Here is a 21,085-nt window from a genome sequence, read left to right on the forward strand (position 1 = left end):
GTCTTTAAGAAAATCTAAATGCTTGGATTTTTTCCATTTATGAAGAACTCAGGAATGATATGGAAGAAAATGTTATCTCAGTAAACTGCTTTCATAAAACAATATGTTCTCTTGGGCAATACATATCTTTCAAGGTCTGGTTTATCCCCAGTCAATCACTGTTAAATTATCCTCATGTGACAGATAATGGAAAACTAATCCTTCTGTTGAATACCAGGCCCGCACATTTCACAAAGGAGGTATGAGCCAAGCATACTTTCCACATTAGTAGATACATCAGGTGGCCAGTATTATCCCCATCTTACTTCTAGTAGTTATATGTAAAAGGTACCATAGCCATAAGATGCTCTGATGGTCAAAAGCAATATGTTAACATTCATAAGGGCAAAGAAGGAAGGAATAAAAAATAAAATACTTACTTGGTCCTAGACCAATTGAAAAAGCAGCAACATAAACAAGCAAGCTGGCTAAGGAAAGCCATTTCAAGAAAGCTGGGACGTCCGCAGGGTCTGTGACTATCTGGTATTCAGCTTGGCTCATTCCAGCATTTGGTAAGGTCGTCACCCCTCTCTTATCCACATCATTTTTTGTGGGCATTAGGGAGTTTCTGCTATGGGTAGTGATCCCCTTAAAGAGCTCTCTAAGAGTGTCATCACTGGCTGATAGGTTTCCTGGCCCATAAAACACAGACTCATCCAACGACTGGTTGATAGGGCTATGGCTTCTGCAGATATTGGTGAAGTTCATGGGGATGTTGAGATTCACGATGCCCATGGTCACCAATGAAGCTGCCATCACAGAGGAGCCAACACAGAGGAAGGTTTTGCTCCCAATGTGGTCTACAAGAAGAGTGGCAGGGATGGTGCTGATGACCTTGACAACTCCAACCCCCGTGGAGGCGAGGCTAGCTGCCTCATTGCTTTGGAAGCCAACAGACTTCAAAACAGTTGATGCATAGAATAATATGTTTGGCTGACCGGTGACTTGTACAAAAAATACCAATGTCAGGCCTATCATTATCCGAGTCCTCATGTTGTCCTTTGATCGAAACAGATCCCAAAAACTATACTGATATTCATCTTTCAGGGAAGATTTTATCCCAGTGAGTTCCTCCGTTGTATCCGAGATGGCTCTCAACCTTCTGAGAACCTTGCTAGCAGCTTCCTCGTGTCCTTTCATCACCAGAAACCGGGGACTTGGAGGAAGAAAATACATTGCAATTGCTTGCAAAACTCCCAAGGGAATAACAAGGCCAAACATATATTTCCAGCCATGGGAAACATTGGCAAACGCATAATTTGAAATGTAGGCGAAAAGTATGCCGATGACAATCATTAGCTCATTCAGGGACACAAGAAGACCTCTTCTGTGCTGTGGAGCAATCTCTGCGATGTAAACACATGTGGCAATTGAAGAGAGTGAAATGGAAACCCCTATAGCAATGCGGCCCACTATGAGAACCGCATAAGATAAACTGAGTATCAAGACTAAGCTTCCGAGTCCAAGGAGGCAGGATGACAAGATGATGGCAGCCCTTCTTCCATACCTGTCAATCAGGACCCCTCCAGTGAGGGAGGCCAGCAAGGCGCCAATGAGGAGGGAGCTCACAACCATTTCCTGCTCATGGCAGGTTAGGGCTAATAAGGTTCTTATCTGAAGAAGGGCCCCAGAGATGAGCCCAAGTTCATAACCCACCAGGAGGCCACTGACAGCAGCAGTGACAGATGACAGGAGAGTAAACATGCCGCAACCTACAGGCGGAAAGAAGAGACAGAGAGGTCAGTTCTGTGCTGTTATTTTCAAAACTTTATGTCTGAATGGAGACTTAACCTTGTATAAGTAAGTTTTTCAGAGCACTGAGTATAACCACACACTTAAATATAGTAAAATAATATATCAACAAAAATGATTAGATATAAAAGGAAATATCCTTTTCTTTCATTTTTGGGAGGTGAGGGGTGGAGATATTTAAGAAGTCACTTCCTTCTATTTGTGATGCTGATGTTTTTAGTTACTAGCAGACAGCTATGCAAGATAAGCAGATGACAGATGATGAAGACTGAACAAACAAGAACACTGTTTCGTTCCTGCTTTGGCATTGGATCAGAAATTCAGACAGCCCGGTTCCTCAGGTCCTGCTGCAGGCTGTTCTCTAAAAGCAAACCTTTGAGGCAGAGTAGAGAGGATAGGAGCCTCAGGAAGTGCTAGAGGCTTCAGTTGTGTAACATGGGAGAAAATGAAGCACAGCCTCCAGGAAACCTGCCCTCATGTCTCCTTGGCCACATCCGGCCACAGTTGGCTCTTGCTGAAACAAAAGAGGGTACTGGGTGTGTGTGTGTGTGTGTGTGTGTGTGTGTGTGTGTGTGTCAAAGTTAAGATTGTACCAGAAAGAAGGAAGAAAGAAATGGATGCAGGGGAGGGAACCAACAACATCCATTACTTGCTCTGAGTAAGGAGGCAAGGGAATGGAACTTGGGGGGAAGAAGAACAAAAGGGACTTGATACTGTTTTACTATTTTAATGTTAAAAACTGAGGGAAAAGAGCAAAATGTTAGCAGTCATTAATTTTCAGAAGTAGGTATGTGGATGCTTATTATATATTTGTAACTTGTCAAAAATAGAAACAAAACAAAACAAAAACTAACCAAGGGAAGAGCACTGCAGGCACAGGAAACAACAGTTTGTAAGGCGTGACACAGGAAAGCATGTTTTTGGAACTGTTGGGCAGCCAGTACCTCATATGTGGGGCACAGCAGCTTGGAGAGGTAAATAGGATCCACTAAATTTGGATAGGGACAGAGGGGACACTTCAAACAGGGTCCTGCAAGTCACAGTGATAACTTTTTATGGTTTTCCAAGTATAAAGGGGCAATGCACACTGAATGGTATGGGGGCACTGATGCCAAGTTTCTTGCTGTTGGGTGCAGACTGGTTCTTCCAGGAGCAAGACTGATAACAGAAAGGAGTGTGTTGCCTTAGAGTTAAAAAGAGATGATGGTAGCTTAGACTTGGATGTTCAGAGTAGACCTTGAGACAAGTAGACAGATTCAAGGGAATTTGGAGGTAAAAATGACTACACTTGTTCATGAATTGGAGTTAGAAGGTAAAGAGGTGGGTTGGAACCCAAGAGGGCCCCATGATTTGAGCCATTGGTTGGGTGATTTTACAATGTTCAATACCCTGCATATAGGCCTATATATTGTTCAAGGCAATATACTGACTGAAGGAAGACTGAGAAGAGAACTGGTTATGACTGGGGGTAAAAGGAGGAGTGGAAATCAGAAGTTCTGTTTTAGATTTACTGAAATGTTTTAATTGTTTTATCTATAAGACCTTCAGTTAAAAATGTCAATTCAGACTAATATACAGATTTGGAGCTTAGGAGTTAAGTCAAGGCTGGAGATTTGTATTTGGGATTCAGCAGCAGGTATCTGGGATTTAAAATCATGGGAATGAATGGGATCACTTAGGCAGATAAACAGAGGAGCAGGAGAAGCAGGAATAGGACTGGGACCTAGGGAATGACAACATTTAGAAGAGGAGACAACAGTAAGGGAGATGGAGAAGAAAAGAACTGAGATGTGTATAAAATGGACTAGAAATGTGTGTGGGCACACATTTATCACAGGCTGAGCGAGGGCCATCTAACCCTGCCATTTCAGGGGGTTAAAAAGTGCTGTTCAGCTCTAGGAAAAGAAGCAGGTCAAATAAAGTTGGTCTGAATCTCTTCCCATCAGAAATATCCAAGGCATTTTACATCTCCAGGATCCTGAGACATAGGTGACTTCAAAAAATAAATCTAAAAAGACTGAATATTTAAATGGAGAAACAAATAAAAATGCAAGAATCCACGATAATATAAAATTAATTTATGAGCATGTGGACACAAACCATTAAATTGAAATTAAATCAGTAATTTATCTAGCTAATCAGAAAACAAATATTTAGTACCAGTACATGGCAGACTTTTTCCTAGGTACTGGGAGGCATATCTGTAGCGTTGAAAGAAACCACGTGTAGCTACATAGTTGCCCCCCAAGAAACTTAACATTCTAGTAATATCTCTATTATCTATCATTTATTACGTACTGCTTTAATTTTTACTTGCAAAATGACTTTACTCTCTTAGAGGTTCGTTCATGTCTTAAACTTCCACATATTTTCCCTCATTGAGATCTTAAAATCCTCATATTTCACACACACATACACACACACACACCCCAAATGTGGTAGAGCAACATATTTCTCTACCACAAGGAGAATCAAGTCAAATTCTTACATTTGGATAAGAATACTGTATTACTTTGTATCTCTGTCGTTATTCATTTTATCTATGTTTGACATATTGATTAGCTTCTGTGCTTTGGCAATTGGTCTCTGATATTCAGATTAAAGAAATGAGTGACATTGGAGAATGAAACACTTATAAGGCAGATTGAGAGAGGCACCCCAGGAGGAGATTTAGAAGGGATACTGGGCAGCATGGGGATACTGAGGTAAGGACATGGCGTAACAGATGTCGGAACTCCTTGAGTAGCAGAAGATTGTCCTTGCCACCTTGCCCTTCTCCTTCCCTTTCCTAGTGTTCCCCCTTTATTAGGTGGGAAATAGGCCTTCCCTACCAAAAGAAAGACCCCTTGAGATACAAGAGTCCCTTCCTTTGATGCTCTATCATCCTACTTCAGACTTAGTCTGAGGTGGTGAGTTAAGGAAGAGTGGGTGTGATGGGTGGGGCAAGTCACAAAGCCTGCTTCTTATATTGGGGGGGGGGGTGGTAAATGCTCCTGACAGGAGAGGGATCCAGTTCCTTTGTCCATTTTCTGGACTTAGCATCATATGCCTTGTTCTTTCTGTCAGTGATCACGGGACATGGACAAATTGGGCTGTGTGCAAAGGTTATGGAAACCATCCTAGTTTGTCAATGTCCCTCTGGAGACCCAGCAGCTAAGAGTATAATTCTTCAGAGATATAATAGAATTATGTCCTTATGAATTACTAAAAATTATTTGTATAAAATTACAAATTCTAAAATAATTTTATATATCAAATTATCTATCTATCATCTATCTATCTATCTATCTATCTATCTATCTATCTATCTATCTATCATCTATCTAGGGGGTTGGCCTTTAAAAGCTTAAAAAGGTGCACTAAGACATTCTATGACCCTATTCCCACATGGGGGGCCTACCAACATGGGTTATATGCCACAGAATTAGGCTAAGGTCTTAACCATCTGTATCTTATTTGAGGGGTTTAATTTCCCTGTGATGTGCTTTAAGGGATACTGATCAAAACAAATTTCACTCATCTTGGTACTGCTACTTTTTACTGCTGACGTTCCTATACAGTCTTCACGATGCGCATTTGGGATTTTGAATCCAGCAGCCTGTGGAAGGTTAGTTCCTAATGCTCCTGGGATTGTGGCCCTGTGACACCGTGGGACTTCTACCACCGGACAATTTCCGGGGGCAATTTTATCATATAAAAACGATGAAGAGAGGGCGCCTGGGTGGCTCAGTCGTTAAGCGTCTGCCTTCGGCTCAGGTCATGATCCCAGGGTCCTGAGATCGAGCCCCGCATCGGGCTCCCTGCTCAGCGGGAAGCCTGCTTCTCCCTCTCCCACTCCCCCTGCTTGTGTTCCTGCTCTCACTATCTCTCTCTCTCTGTCAAATACATAAATAAAATCTTAAAAAAAAAAAAATGAAGAGAGACATAAAAAGTGGGCTTTTTTTCTGTCTACTTTTTTGGTTGATGATGAAAAAAGCAAGGCATTATCCTATGGGTGCCAGAAAGGAGATCTAACATTTCCAAGAAATCTGGCCACGAACAGGAGGAAAGAGCGAGTGGCAGGAAGGTGGGGTTTATGTTTGCCTGAACACAGATGGCAGAGTTTGGGCAGCTCACTGGACCCAGAAGAAGCAGCCTGAGCTAAAGGAGAGGGTAGGATGAGGAATTACAATGAATGCCTTTTCAAAGAACATCCAGCCCTGAAGTCAAACACTTTGCACTTCACTTTCTTGGTGAAATTTAGCATTTCCATCCATTTTGCTCATGGCCTTGCCTCACAGCGGCCCTTCCTTCACATTCTTTCTCCCCAAAAGGGCCACGGAGTCGTCTCAGCCTTTTGCAGACATCACAGAAACCACTTGCAACTGGTACCGCAGGCCCTTTGGCTCATGCCTCCCTCTGTCTTGCTGCTTTGCTAGAAGACCAGCAGTGTTCCTTTTGGTGCAATGCTGATTCCATAGCAAGGTAAGAAAGTAAAACTGCTCATGGGAGATGCAATCGCAAGCAAGGGGCTTCACGTGAACACCCTGAGACCCACACAGAGGACACAGAGGGCAGGAGCCTCCGCAGGCTCGGCCAGGCCACAATGGCTGCATTGTCTGTCACTCGTGGTGACTCACAAGAAGCCACGCTGTAACTGGCTCGCACATGAGACACTCAGTTTTCCATAATATTTGAGTTTCTGCCAGCTCTCTGCTTTCCTTTCTTCCCCATATGCCTACTACAGCCTATGTACCTAATGGACACACAGTGAGCACTTGCCCGCTCACTAAATCCTACAACACACAGCGGAACGTGCGCACGCAGGTCCTTCTGGCTGGCAGCCAGGGGGCTAGACAGCTTGGCCCGTGCGAATGCCTCAGGAATTGAGAAGCCCCCCTACTTCATGTTTTGCTCAAGAAAAACTTGCAGTGGCCCCCAAATGGCCTTGCAGGTGTGGCTTCCCCCTTTCTCCACTCCTCCTCCCTGAGTATCTTTCATCCCAACTCATCTTCCGAGAGTCATCTCATGCGCCACCTCCCCCAGGACGGCCACCCTGCTCTGCCTTACTCTGCAGCCTCACCCTTAACCCCTCGGTGCTCCTCCTGCCCAAAGAATGTGTTTCTAGGGCACCTGTCATCTTTCACGGTGCTCATTTATTTATCCATTTGTCTTCTCCTGTTAAACCAGAAGTCCTTAAAGCCAAGAACTTGGCTTTCTTTATATCTGTATTCTCATCTCTGGTCTTTGACACAAGGTAAATACTCAATGAATGTTTGCCGAGTGATTGAATAAAAGAATGAATGATAACAGCCCTCCAGAATATGGATCTTGGTCCCCTGCTCCCCAAGGTTCTGTCAGTAGACGAAAATGAATGCATCGTATTATGGAACGGTCCCCCATACAACTTTATATTTACGTAAATGCTTAGCATTTGAGCAGCACAGCATTAGCGTTTCTATAAAGCTTTCAGCACTATTATTAGCTTGTTAATAGAGCACCACTGTAGAGACCACAAATTGTTTCATTATCACTTGTATATTTATACTTTATGAAATGGCAGCCCCGTGCACAGACTTATTCTCTAGACGTTCAGACTCTGTGTAGCAGCCCCATCGGGGACTCTGGTTTGCAGGCCCCACAGGAGGCTCCAGGCACCAGCTCTTCAGCAGCCCATCCCCACCACTTGCTGTTTCTGGAAAATGCCATGCACCGTCCCAGACTTGTGCTTCTCTTCAAGCTGTTCCCCCTCACGGCATGTCTCTCCCCGAAATTCAGAGCCTAGGGAAATCTGAGTCATCTCTGAAGATATAGTTTGAATCTCCCCTTCTCTACAAAACCTTTCCAGACGACCTCTCTTTGGTTAGCACTGATCTCTCTTCTCCCCCTTGCCTTGCCTTCCGTGGCCTCACAGCACCCTGGATTATATTTAGTTATGCCAGTCACCTGCCTTAGATCGGGAGCTCTTTGAGAGTAGAAGTGTCACCATCAAGGGACCCACACAGGGCCTGACGCGAGAGCTCAGTAGACTACTGGATGTCACGTGAAGGAGGAGTACTGGCTCAGCCAGAGAGCTCCCCCAGGCCCATGAGAGTTGAGGGGTGCTGTCCCACCAGCTGCCAAGGGTCCCAGATGCTGCCTCTTGGCCCTAGACCACGTGTGAGGCCCCCTGCGGTGGTAAATACTGGGCACCAGCCTTCATCTAACCACTCTCCCCCTCCTCGGTCCCCTAATCCTCTTTAGCATACAATGAAACTCAGCCCGGTGGAAAATTTGGCCTCCCTCTACACCTGCTAGCGTTTGACCTTTCTAAAACAAAAGGATAGGAACTTTGTTTTCTTTTTCATTTTTCAAATCTCAGGTTTGATTCAGTAGTACTTGTATGGATACACGTTCCTGAAACCAATCTTCTCTGACTTCCGGGGGCTGGGCAGGTACACAGAGGGAACATCGCTTACACGGGTTTATTCACCCTTCGCTGGTGCTTGCTCTGTTAACTCTCTTCTTCTGCTGATGACATTTGGACTTTCCTTCTTTTCTTTCTTTCCTTCCACTCATTTGTCTTTCCTTCCTCCCCTCTTTCCCTCCTTCAGTGTGGGACTTTCACCAGGATGAATCTGGGCGCTTGCTTCTTCCAAATTCCGCTGCTACTACTTGACTTCTACTGAGAAAAGACTTCTAGTGTTTGGGGTTTTCCCCCTATTTGTTTAGTAATAATTATTTATGTGTTTGCTATATATATATATATATATTCATCTCATTTCCTATCTGTCTTCTTGTCCTTTCTATGTGCACCTAGAATAGCGTCTCCCATTTATCCTCCATGTCACAGATTTCAGATCATAATTCTGCGCCTGTGGCTTTCGCGTCCTCACATTCATTACCGTTTCACACAGGTCTATCTGCACCTCCGTCCTCGGCCCTGTCTTCACCTCGATTTATTCCCACTCTCAGATGTCGTCCTTGTCTCTTTTTTCAGAGTCCACTTTTACAAAAATTACAGAGAACAGAAATCAGATGCTTTCCAAAACTGATGTATGTTCCCTTAAAAAAGAAATCTTAAAATGCAGCCCTTGCCTTTGTTTTTAAAATGGCCTTGCCAATGGCCAGATTTGCTGCCTTCTCTTTACCCAGCCCCCAGATCAGTTATGATATTTTTGACTGTAAGAAACCAAAACCTAAAAAACAAGGGTTTAAAATATTGTGGCATTTACTGTTTAATTAGTGAGAAGACCAAGTTGAGTTTGGTATCTCCAAGGATTCACACTCTATCCATCCTTCTGTTCCTGCCTCCTCAGAGGGTTGGCTTTTGTCCCTGATTTGTCATCATATGTGCAAGGTGGCTGCCGCAGCTCCAGGCATAAAATTCCCTCACAACCAAATTCAAAGGCAGGTGACAACAGAAGAAGGCTTGGGGCAGGCCTTTTTCCTTTTATCGGTGAGGGAACCTTCCAGAAGCACCGTGGAAGATGATGGGTTTCAGGATATGCTACCCCTAAAACGTGATACTTTGGCTAATTGAGTATTTTAATCTGAAGGAGTTTGAGAAAATGGCAGAAGCAGGAGGGTCCCTCTGACCTTCCCCCTGCCCTTCTTCCCTGAAGCAGGTAACAAACCGTCACATGAGAGATGCCTTCCCTACACCCAGAGGAAGGGAGCAGTCTTATCTCTGAAGACACAGAGAGGCCACGAAGGATCCAAACACACAGGCCTTGCCTCATACAGCTTGACCTGCCATATTACTCCATGGCTGTCCACTCTTCATCAAACCGAGCTTACAACCACTCAGGCTTAGCCATTTCTTATAGTCTTTATTTCCTGGCGAAGGCTCCCGTGTCATGTAGAACCTACATTAAATACGTTTGGATGCTTTTCTCCTCTAATCTGTCTTTGCCAGTTTAATTTTCAGACCCAGCTGAAGACTCACCCTAACGTCTCATTGGCCAGAACCAGTGGGTTCCATGGTCCATCTTGGCAAGAGTGACTGAGACGTGAGTGTCGAATATTTTAGTTCTGCAGAAAATGAGGAGGGAGTTAGCGTAGCTGTTGGGTTTTCAGTGTCTGACACACCTCATGCTAGCCACCGGTTGCAGTTGGGAATCCCTTGTAGCTAGGCTGGGGGGAGCAGCTGATGAGGCAGAGGAAGGCCAGCTGAGGACAAAGCACAAGCTGACACCCCACAATCACCTCCCCCAGGTGGGATCTGGGTGACACTCCTCAGGCACTCCTGGCTGCCCTAAAACTAAGAGAAGGAAAAAAACAAAACAAAAACCAAATGGTTAACTAATAGAGATCACAGTCCAAAAAGACAAGAGCCTCTATCAGTTTACAAAATGTCTTAGTGATTTAGAAGAAAAATGCGTTCTTATCAATAACCTAAATTCCAGAAGGAAACTCCCAACTATCTTCATGTTAATGCTTTACGAGAGGGAAAAATAATCTTGACAATGGCAAGGCCTCCAGTGTCTTGTCCTCTTCAGCATACAAAAGTTCTTTAGAAAACCTCCCTTTTCTTTGCATCCCCCAACACCCAAGTATATAATCGGTCACCCCTCACAAACCCGGTGCAGCCCCTCTTTCTGCCCACGGGTCCTGTCCCTGTGCTTTAATAAAACCACCTTTTTGCACCAAAGATGTCTCAAGAATTCTTTCTTGGCTGTTGGCTCCGGACCTCACCAACATTCAAAACTGCATTACAGCTGCTGGCCAAATTTCTGATGTCTGGAAGTTATTTTTCTGGTGTGACTTCATTGGACGAAGGAAGGAATTTTTTTTGCTTCCATTTTTTGGTCCCCTGACTAGGAATAAGAGATATCATTCCTGCATGATTTAAAGGGGCCCGTAGTTCTTTGCTTGTCAAAACCAGTACCTGCCAAACTAAAACTTCTGGAAGGCACCATTCCAGTGGCTCATCTGGGCTTTGTCCTTTCTTAATACTGATTTCATGTTCCGGAATGCAACGAGCCGCTGTCTTTCCTACCTGCCCAGAGTTGCTGACATCCTGGAAATTGTAGCCCCTGAGAGAGAAAGAGAAATAACGGTAACAGGATGGCGGGGAAGATCTGACTGTGGAGCAAAACTGTGACCCTCTGCCAGTGCAGCTCCAGGGGCCTGTGGGGATGACTTCCCTTTAGCCGGCTCCTGAAAATTCTCTCAATTAGGGATGTCCCGTGGGAGTTTGTGCAAAGCTAAAATTTCACTGCCTTTTATGCATTAGGTCTATGTTTGCATCTTATTTAGGGTTAAATCCTAACGCACTGATGAATATATCTGGCTTTCATGCTTTTGTGATTTTGCATCTCTTTGCATGTTTTTATGGATATTTTAAATAGACAGTTAAGGAGGGCGGGCAGTGAATGTGCAGAACAAACCAGCAGCCCTCTCACCTAGAGATCTCTGAGGTTTCCTGGATGGGGCTCTCAATGTGTGCAAGCTGTGGTGAGCTATGGACATTTGAGAATTAACAAGACCTTTAAAAAGGATCCTCATCCCATCAATGATTAGTGAATGTTGGAAAAAAATAGTAACATATTTGTACTTCAAGCTTTCAAACGTATGCAGACGTGATGAAAACATTTTTAAAAAATTCAAAGTGCCGGGCGCCTGGGTGGCTCAGTCGTTAAGCGTCTGCCTTCGGCTCAGGTCACTGTCCCAGGGTCTTGGGATCGAGCCCCGCATTGGGCTCCCTGCTCGGCAGGAAGCCCGCTTCTCCCTCTCCCACTCCCCCTGCTTGTGTTCCTGCTCTTGCTGTCTCTCTCTGTCAAATAAATAAAATCTTTAAAAAAAAAAATTCAAAGTGCCAGTGATTGCACAGTAGGTTTCCGTCAGCCTATATTTTCCAATCAAAATATAAAACTTCGAAGACTATGATGTGAGGATTTAAAGTTGTTGAAGGAATTGCTAAAGGAGTCTACATACTTGAAAATGACTGTGAATCATCTGTAGTGCATTTATAATTTTTAAATTAGGGAAATACAATGGGAAGAAACAAGTAATATTGCAAAGCCTGTGGATGCAAAACTCTTAGGAAGGGCACTTTATTTACTAAACATAAATACCTGGATGGTCCCCTGGGTGTTAAGGGAGAGGTGCATGGAGCATGTTGATAATATACAGGTGGACTATGGGAAAGAGAGAGAAGAAAAAAAGCCAAGATGTTTCATATAATACAAAGGACAAATTTTGATGCGTGTGTGTGTGAGAGAGAGAGAGAGACAGACAGATAGAAACAGAGAGACATAGAGAGCAAGAGAAAGAGAGTTCAAGAAAGAATGGCTAAGGGGCACCTGGGTGGCTCAGTTGTTAAGCGTCTGCCTTTGTCTCATGTCATGGTCCCAGGGTCCTGGGATCGAGCCCCGCGTCGGGCTCCCTGCTTGGCGGGAAGCCTGCTCCTCTCTCTCCCACTCCCCCTGCTTGTGTTCCCTCTCTCGCTGTGTCTCTCTCTGTCAAATAAATGAATAAAATCTTTAAAAAAAAAAAAAAAAGAAAGAAAGAAAGAAAGAAAGAATGGCTAAGAATGCCCAGAAAGAGGAGAAATGGAAGAAAAGGTCCAGATACGTTGTCAAGTTGTGGGGGAGGGGTGGGGCTGGGGCTGGGGAGCCACATAAGGAAACAACAGGGCCACAGCCTATGGGTTTTATATAAATTGATTTACAAGAAATTCCCTCTGGTGGATTTGACAGGAGCCTTTAAGAATGGGCCCATTGGATATTTAATTGCCCAATAGCTCTCTTCCAATCATAGTAATGATCCACAAACAGCTTGTATGAATGGGATTTGAGAATGGGAAGGAAAAAGGGCCGTGATCCACACATGGATTGGAGCATGAATAAGAGAAAAGACTAGTTGCACGAGGTGAAAGTTAACAATCAGTGGAGACAAGAAGTTGGCGCAAAAAGTGATCAGAAGAACCACAAGACTCCTAAGGGACACAGTGTGTGTTTAAGGATGGGCAGAAATGGGCAGAGAGCAAGGAGGCATGTGGATTTAACCTTATAGGGGCTGGAGCTCTGTTTATTGAAATATTAAAAGAATGGTGACCCCAGGAAGCTGCAGGATTTCAACATGCAGGTGAGGCTCTCTAAGGCTCCCTAATTCTGTCCCCACTGTGATCACTTGCAGAGACTGGCTTGGTTTCTCTAAACTGATATGGTCTCTTCCTAAGAATTCTCCCTCTCATGGTACTTAGCACAAAGGTTTCCTGATATGGTCCCTGCTTACATCTTCAGATTCCTTTGCCATCCTCTGGTCCCTGGATGAACTCTGTTCTCTCGTCATACAGAAATATCGGTAGATCCCTGAATGCGCCATTCTCAAAACTGGCACACAAGCCATTTTCTCTGCTTATAATGCTCTCTGTAAACACATTGACCTCAGTTATACCTTCTTGACTCAGCTTCGCTCGACTATCTCCCAGAATCCATTAAAAGCTGGTGGAAGTGCCCCCTGGGCCCTAGCAGAGCATCATTCATCCGGCTACCTTCTCCATCGTGGGTTCCCTGATCTCTTGTCCTTCTCCACCAGTTGGTAATAAGCGTCTGCATCACAGGGATGTCTCTTATTCACCACTGGACCCGGGGTCCAGTCTTAGTAGAGTCAACATTGGCTAAACGATCATCTTGTAATTACTTAGATTCTTATCTTTCTGATGAGTTGGTAAAATCTGTAGCCATGGATAATGTCTTATGTCTTTTTTCACTCTGAAGCATCCAGCTCAATAAGTATTACTGAAGTAAAATGTTCTTTAGTTTAGCTGAACAAACACTTAATTCATTTACGCATTTAACAATGAAGCATGTACCATGCACCGGCACTATGTGTTGGGTGACAGGTTCATCTGCATAAACAGTGCGGGTGGTCACTGTGAGCACTGCGTTGAGAGATTTCCTGGCTTACATCTGGATTTGATGGCTCAAGACGGTGGTTACTTGTCCCACATGCATGTGATCCCTGATGGAAATACAGAGGAAAGGTGGAGTTCCTACTTCTTATGAGCTGCCCAGTATTTCTTGCACACGGTACTCGCAGTCAGCTCAGAACTCTGATAGGTACCAGAATATATATTTTATCCAGAAACGTATAACCTGATAGCCAAAGACATGTTGCATAGAAAATTAGGGAAATAGCTAAAATAAAAAGCAATAAAGTTCTGAAACTAGTGAAGCAGGGACCCCAAATCCCAGATCAGATCACAGAACAGAGCAGGAAGTAGAGACATCAGTGCTGGATGGTATTATCGGTCAAGTGGGCAAGACCCTGGATTGGATCTTAGGATACTGAGACTCTGCCCCACATTACCCATGCTTCCTGGAGCACGTCCCTTCGCTTCTCTCTAGGAAGTGCCTGGGCTGAATGGTGAAGGTACGGTCAGGAATCAGAGTGCCTGATCAGTTACCAGCCAGCTTGTGACATGTCTCTGAACCTTTCTGTTCCTCTGTGTCCTCATTCCCAAGATATAGATAATAACATTACCTACTTCATAAAGTTGCTACAAAAATCCATGAGATAGAAAACTGCGCTGGGCATGGTAAAGTTTGCTGTTATTCTCTTAGCCTCAGTTTGCTTATCTGTGAACTGGACATAATATTACTTCATTGGGTTGTTTTAAAGATAAGAAAGGATAATAGTAATAGAAGCATTTGACCCACAATAATCATTCAACAAAGATTTGTTTAGTCTGAATCGGTGAGGTAAAATCCCCATAACAAGAAAGTAAAACTTTGAAACAGTCTCCCTTCCTGATAGCGCAGGAAGTAAAACGATACCTTGTTTCCAGCATAACAATTACGCCTTTTCATAAATTCTTGAATTCCTTTGTTTTGGGCAGTACCTACATAATTGGGTTTACATCATGAAAAATTCTTCCTGTAATTTTGCCTTGGGATTTCAACAATTTCGTTTCCCAATGGAATTGAAACATTTCATTAGCTTGGGAATGCTCTCTCACCTTACAAACTGATCTTAATCACAACTTTTCTCCCTGTAGAAGTCTTGCACACCTGAGGCTGAGATGCCATTTCGGGCTGGTTTCTAACTTAGCATTGCACATTGCTACCAACTGTGCAGGAACACAACGTTTTGGAGTCAATAACATGGATGTAACCAACAGCCCTCAGAGCCTCACTATGCCCGGCAGACCTGAGTCATGAGTGTTCCTGAGAAACAATTACTTCCAACGAAAGCACCAGGTAGCAGCTTAAAGGTGAATTACACTTGATTTACTCAAAGAAAAAAATACTCCTCTAAGTCAAACAAAGGACTGCATTTTTCTCCCCGATACTTTGGCAGAACAGTATAAAGTGAGTAATTGTTCAAAAAAGAATAAAAGCTACTAAAAATAAAATGATGTGATCATTTATTCTAGTCTTATTATTACTTCTACCTAAATTGTATAGAAAAATTAGTATATCACTGAGGCAGAGCCATTTAGCAAATGCATAAATGACTCTGCTGTGACATAGGAAGTAAAATGATACCAATGAGCCAAAGCAAACTAAACTTAAATTTCAAAGAACGCTATGAATTTATGATTTACTACAAAGATTATATATTTGACTCAAAGTTTCGGCTGGGAAATATCTGGGGCAATTCCAAGTCTTTTGCCTTTAACAGCGATCGGGTACTTTCTGAAGGAAGATGGATTAGAAATTATCCTTATTTGGTATTTGGTCAAACAGCCCCTTGGGAAGAAGCCCATTCCAACTTTCCCCCTTACTCACCACCATAACTCAGTGTCTTTTTACATGGCTTTCATCCCCTATTTTATTCAATAACTCATCTTTTTGGGGATAACTGTGCATGAGAAAAATTGAACTAGGGAGCCCCAACTCTGCTCCATTTAAGAATCACAGACAGGGGCGCCTGGGTGGCTCAGTTGTTAAGCGTCTGCCTTCGGCTCAGGTCATGGTCCCAGGGTCCTGGGATCGAGCCCTGCATCGGGCTCCCTGCTCGGTGGGAAGCCTGCTTCTCCCTCTCCCATTCCCCCTGCTTGTGTTCCCTCTCTCGCTGTGTCTCTCTCTGTCAAATAAATAAACAAAATCTTAAAAAAAAAAAAAAAAAAAGAATCACAGACAACCAGTGCTCACTCACACAATCTGAGTAAATAATTGTTTCAACGCTTAGAGGCACAAGCTAAGTGCGCACTAATGGAGGGCCACTGGGAGCTCTCAGAACATCTCACACCCTTAGGCTAAATATTACTTAGGTTCCTACTATTGAGAAAATGCTACCTACAAAACCATATTCAAGAACTAACTATTCTTGAATGAACAATAGATTCCCACATATCTACAGCAATTAAAAACAGCATTTTAAAATTGGCCGAATCACCTTTCATTTATACATGTAAATCACAGTTTCCTTAGGTGGCTCCAGGGTGGATTCATTGTATTTTGAGGGTGTTTGTTTGTTTGTTTTACAAGCTAATATGAGATCCAGCCCACTAAAAAGTACCTTGTTGAAAATTCACAAACAATGTAAGTGAAGGGCTACCACCAGGCCTGTTCCTGGGATCTCTGAGACCTCCACTCCTGCTAGCAGTCTTACCAGACAGAAAGATGACGTTAAAAATATTTAATGACCGGGAAAGGGGCACTGACCGATTCGAATACACGTGAGCTGTGAAACCAGCTCAGCCCACCAGTGCCTGCTGACTAATTCCATCCTCCCCAGGTCAGCCTCATTGCATGAAGCCCCCGTCGGTGTCTGCCAGGCCTTGCCACTGGAAGACTCCCACCAATGCCTCTCTGCTGCTACGGGGGCTGCCGGCAGCCAGTCTGTGGCAAGTGGCAACCTCTCTGCCCTCTCTAGGTCACCGTGATCTCCAAGGGAAGCAAGAGCCCTGGCTGCCCGAGCCAGACACCCCCCAGAGTTTGTGTTGAAACAGGTGCTGCCATGTTTGTTTAGGGCCTTCTCTCTTTCCAGATCTCGGAGGAGCCACTTGCTGGAGCCTCACAGTCACAAAAAGCCTCAAATTTAGACTTTGGTGTGATTTCCAAGTGACGTGAAATGCACAATCATAGAGATAAGCTGACTGAAGTGAAGAGAGGTGGTTACCTTTAAATCTAGTCTTATTTCCAGACAAGAGTCTACAGCCCCTCACAGATTCACATGTCTATAAATCCCGTCACTCCCATGGCAATATCAAGCTGCATACCATCACTTTTTGCTGTTATCAGCCATTAATTTATTAAATATGTGTGTTTTTAAAACACAATCAAACACAGTCACTCTTTGATATATGGAAAGCCTGGAGAAATGGTAATGGCTAAGGCCCTGGGTCTTCCCAAAATGACTGGTTCGTTGTTAGAACTGTTCCTCTCACAACCAAGGCTCTGTTATGAGGTCAGGCTGGTTGGCCTGACTTACTTTTCTCTGGGGATAAGCTTGCTTCTAAAAGTCTCCTCAGCTCTCTGACAAGGCCTACCCTGGGACTCCAAGACTCAGTAAGAGCATAGTAAAAATGCCCTGACCTCAGTAACACGGCCTGCATAAGCAGAGGAGTGATGGACTTGTGGTTTGCTATTGCGGCCCCACCCGGGCAGGAGTCTGCTCAGGGATTCAAGGGATAGGAATGGAGCAGGGAGACACCTGCCTCAGGTTTTTCCTTTTTCTACCTCCCCTCTTCTCCCTAGAGAGGTGCCATGATGACTTCTCTTACATATTGATCACCTCTTCAGCTTTTCCTTTGTCAAAAGGAGTTTCACAGATTTAAACAAGTTTGAGAACTGCCTTTGGCTACTCATCTGGTTAGCCCAAGAGTGCATTTCTTAAGTCTCAGGCTGTGGCATCTTGGATTGAGAAGGGTCTTGGCGGGGATGAAGCCCAGTCTTCCCAACTGGGTCAGTGAGTTCAGTTCTAGTGACCTGGGTTCCAGTACATTCGGCAGCGGGATCTGCTGTGCTGAGAACCTGCATTCATACAATGAATACTGTTCTTGGTTTCGGAACGTTTGGGTGGGTGCTGGTAGGGTAGAGGGGGCCTTAAGGAAACCCTCCCCTTAGCCAGTCATCTGAAACATGAAATTAGAAGAGCCTAGGAGACCCATCTCCTGAGATAGAGGAGGAGGCATCCAGCCTCCCAGGCCAGACACACCACGGTCAGTTTTGCACCAGCATTGAGTGAACTTGGGCCAACCACACATCTCTCCCTTGTGTGAGATGTTCTAGCGGCGTACTTTTCTAATATCACCTACACCGTGGTCGGCTCTAGGCACCTGGATTGAGCTCAACCCTGCCTAGGAGATCAATTATAATATGTCTGTGAACACTAAAAAATTTACTGAAAATATATACACTTTGAATCATAGCTTCTTGAAAATGAATTTAAGTTCATTAGCTTCTAGTCATTGGAACAAAGCATTCTCTCCAGCTGAAGAAGGGATGGCCGAGCAAGATCTGCCAGCACTTTCTATTGTGCATAAAAGTATTTGAGGGTGCAATCATGGAGTTTAGGAATTTTTGTTTTGATTTGGTTTTCAGTATCTCGAATGGTTTAATTATCTTCCCCTGGGTTGTATGACTTGTTCCTCTTTGTGCTTTAATTTTCCCATCTAGGAATATAGAAAAACTTGTGTCTTCAAATGTAGGAATAGAATGATAATTATTGAGCATATTTAAATACTCTGAATTTCCTGGATGAAACTATGAAAGTTTAAAATACAAAGAAGTCAAAAGAAGTATTTGACAAGCATTATTTCATTAAGCCTCAACATCTTTATAAAACAGACTAAAGTATAATCCCAAAACAAAGAGCGAGCTTGCACTATGCATTTGGTAGATATATATATAATTGCCTTTGGGTACCAAGAGATGTCTCAGAAAATTTAGGAAAATTTACACAAGTAATGTTAAAATGTTTATATTCATCTAAATGTAAACTATAGCACAGATCAAAGTTTTATTCACTTAGGATTTTAGGGAAAATTTCGGCTTCCTTTTGTATATAATAAAGGTTCATTTAGAATTAAATTTAAAAAATAACTTACAGTATTTATCCATTTGTCATTTCTTCAGAACACAAACAGTTGCACTTTAAACTGCATTTTGTGCGTATATTCAATCTTTCCAAACACAATACTTGTGACCTTACTTCAGGATAATTGTGCACTTGCACAATTTAACCTATTAAGAGTACACCGTGCTTTCAAAGCTGTATCAAAATTAAATAGTCCATTTTTAATTGTTGCTGTAGAGCCCCCTCAGGACAAAGTTTCTTTTCTTCTTTGTGACATTATCATGACTATTTAGTGAACTTTTGTTGATTTGGCCACCTCAGCAAGCTCTGCGGCTCAATCTTTCAGAACTCGGAGAGAACATTGCGATTCTTTCCATGAACCCTCAAATACAAGGTTCCCTGGGCTGCTCTGAGACTGAGCCAGAGAGCACCTGGGAGAAAGGCAGCTCTGCTTAAGAGAGGGACTCAGCCATCCTGAAGGATGGCCCCAGACGTTCATTCTTGAGCAGAAGTGGGAAAGCGGGAGAAAAGCTGAGCAGGGTTCAGGGTAAGGGAAGGCTGACAGCTTCTCATTGCCTAGGAGCCAATCTGCGCCTCTGACAGAGGGGTTGTGGATTCAAGTCCAAGATCAGACAAACCCAGGACGCAAACATAACTTTATATATCCATCGCAAGGTGAAAGGTACATGCCTTTTGTATCATTTAGTGTTCTGGACTATTCATGAAATTCCAATCTATGGCCTGGGAATCTATGGTATGGTGAAGGGGAGCAGAGCTGAGAGAGAGAATTAGAGAATTATTTGTGTTTGATTTAATTTCCTATTACGATTAGTTTCTATTCCTTTGAGAACCAGCTAAAAGAGTAGGAAAGGATGGCCAAAAGCTTGCAACATGTTTGTGGGAATTGTGAATGTGGAAGTGAAGAACAGCATTCGGCAGATTAAAGATCACTGAAATGAATTAAAACTTTTTCAGATTTCACCACCTAAAAGAAAGAGTATTAAAGGAACCTCAGTTTGAAAGGCCAGTTGGAAAGAGAGCAGGAGCAAATCAAGCAGATGTTTTCGGCTTGAATTCTTTACAAATTCATTACACACGGAGGCTGGGAACTTAAAAAAGAAAGTTGTGTTCAGTGATTACATAACTAATACTTTCCTGGAGCCTACTGAAAATACTGATTTAAAACATGGTTGTAAATGTCCACTTGTTACAGATTGCCCATTTGTGACAATAAATGAAAAAGTGTGTGTGTGTGTATGTTTACACATGGGACTCTCTTGCCGGTCACTGTCCCCAAATGAACGAGTTCTACATTCTGCCAACACAGTCAATGGACCCATCCTGCCAGTAGTGGGACTTGGATCTTCACATTACAGCTCCTTGTCATTCCTGCTCCCACCGGATCCTGTCCCCTTCTCTCCACGCCCCTCGCCCGCTCACGTGTACACACACACGCACACACACGCGCGCACACACAGGAGCGAGAGCCGAGTACAGCTCGCCGCTGCGGCCGGCCCGTGCCTCACTTTACCTCTGGCCCCGGGAGGATGCCGGCCGCCGCCGGCTGCGCCGCCGCCCTCGGTCTCGGCCGCTCTCCCCTTGGGGCTCAGCAGCCCGGGGCCCTCGCGGTTTTCAACAGGTACCATGGTCGCGTAGAAGTTACAGGCGCCCCCGCGGCACCGCGCCGCCCCGGCTGCCCGCTCTGACAGCAGTGGTCACTTTCCCCATGGTCGCCTGCTAAAGAAGGGTGAAAAAAAAAAAAACAACCCAGTGTGATTTGTAACCAACTTTGTTTCTATTTCCGAAGGCTTTGCCCTTTTCGGTGACACAGGCTGTTGCTATTCCAGGCAGCCTATCACAGGCAGTGGGAGGGCCGGGCTCCCAGGATTGTTTTCGCCTTCAGACGCGGGGCTGGAAGCGAGGGGTTAAAAGGCTTGGGGACAGAGCTCAGATCTAGTGTTTTTGGCAATTAGCTGGGGGGAGGGGGGGGTTGTGTGCCTGCACCTTTGAAAGAAGGCAGAGAAGAGAAACATGCAGCTTGAAAGGGAATGAGGAGAGAGAAGGGCCCAGAATGCTCACAGATGGTATCAGTTACTCTTGCAGAGAGGGGAGCAATTCATGCAAAGACATACCAGAAGGAAAAGCGTGTCAATTTTTCAGCACGACTGTTCTTCCAAGAGTCGGGACACTTACCATGTAAACAAAGCATAAAACATCTTTCCTGTGTCAGCCTGATTTTGCTCTAGGTGAATGCGGTCTGTCCTCTTTCTCTGCAAGGCCTGGCAGACAAATCCAGGCCCGAGACCAAGCGCGCACCCACCCAGACTGCAGAGATTCTTTGGACTTTTTACACCCTGAGATT

The 21,085-nt window shown here is 44.1% G+C and overlaps 1 protein-coding gene across 2 annotated transcripts in view; it reads right to left on the reverse strand.

The window, feature by feature from the left end:
- The window catches only part of SLC2A12 (solute carrier family 2 member 12), a 54,337-nt gene extending 33,820 nt beyond the window's left edge, over positions 1–20,517 (reverse strand). For both annotated transcript variants that reach the window (XM_045865578.3, XM_045865579.3), the window contains exons 1-2: positions 20,255–20,517; positions 420–1,751 (exon numbers count right to left, since the gene is read on the reverse strand). In XM_045865578.3, coding sequence (XP_045721534.1) covers positions 420–1,751; positions 20,255–20,369 — 1,447 coding nt within the window. In that variant the 5' untranslated portion in view covers positions 20,370–20,517. The remainder of the gene's footprint in view (positions 1–419; positions 1,752–20,254) is intronic.
- Positions 20,518–21,085: the final 568 nt, after the last annotated feature.

The sequence above is a fragment of the Mirounga angustirostris genome, unplaced genomic scaffold (genome assembly GCF_029215605.1).
Source record: "Mirounga angustirostris isolate CCGP_5_RB_7025 unplaced genomic scaffold, mMirAng1.0.hap1 SCAF_8, whole genome shotgun sequence".
NCBI classification, from domain to species: Eukaryota; Metazoa; Chordata; class Mammalia; order Carnivora; family Phocidae; genus Mirounga; species Mirounga angustirostris.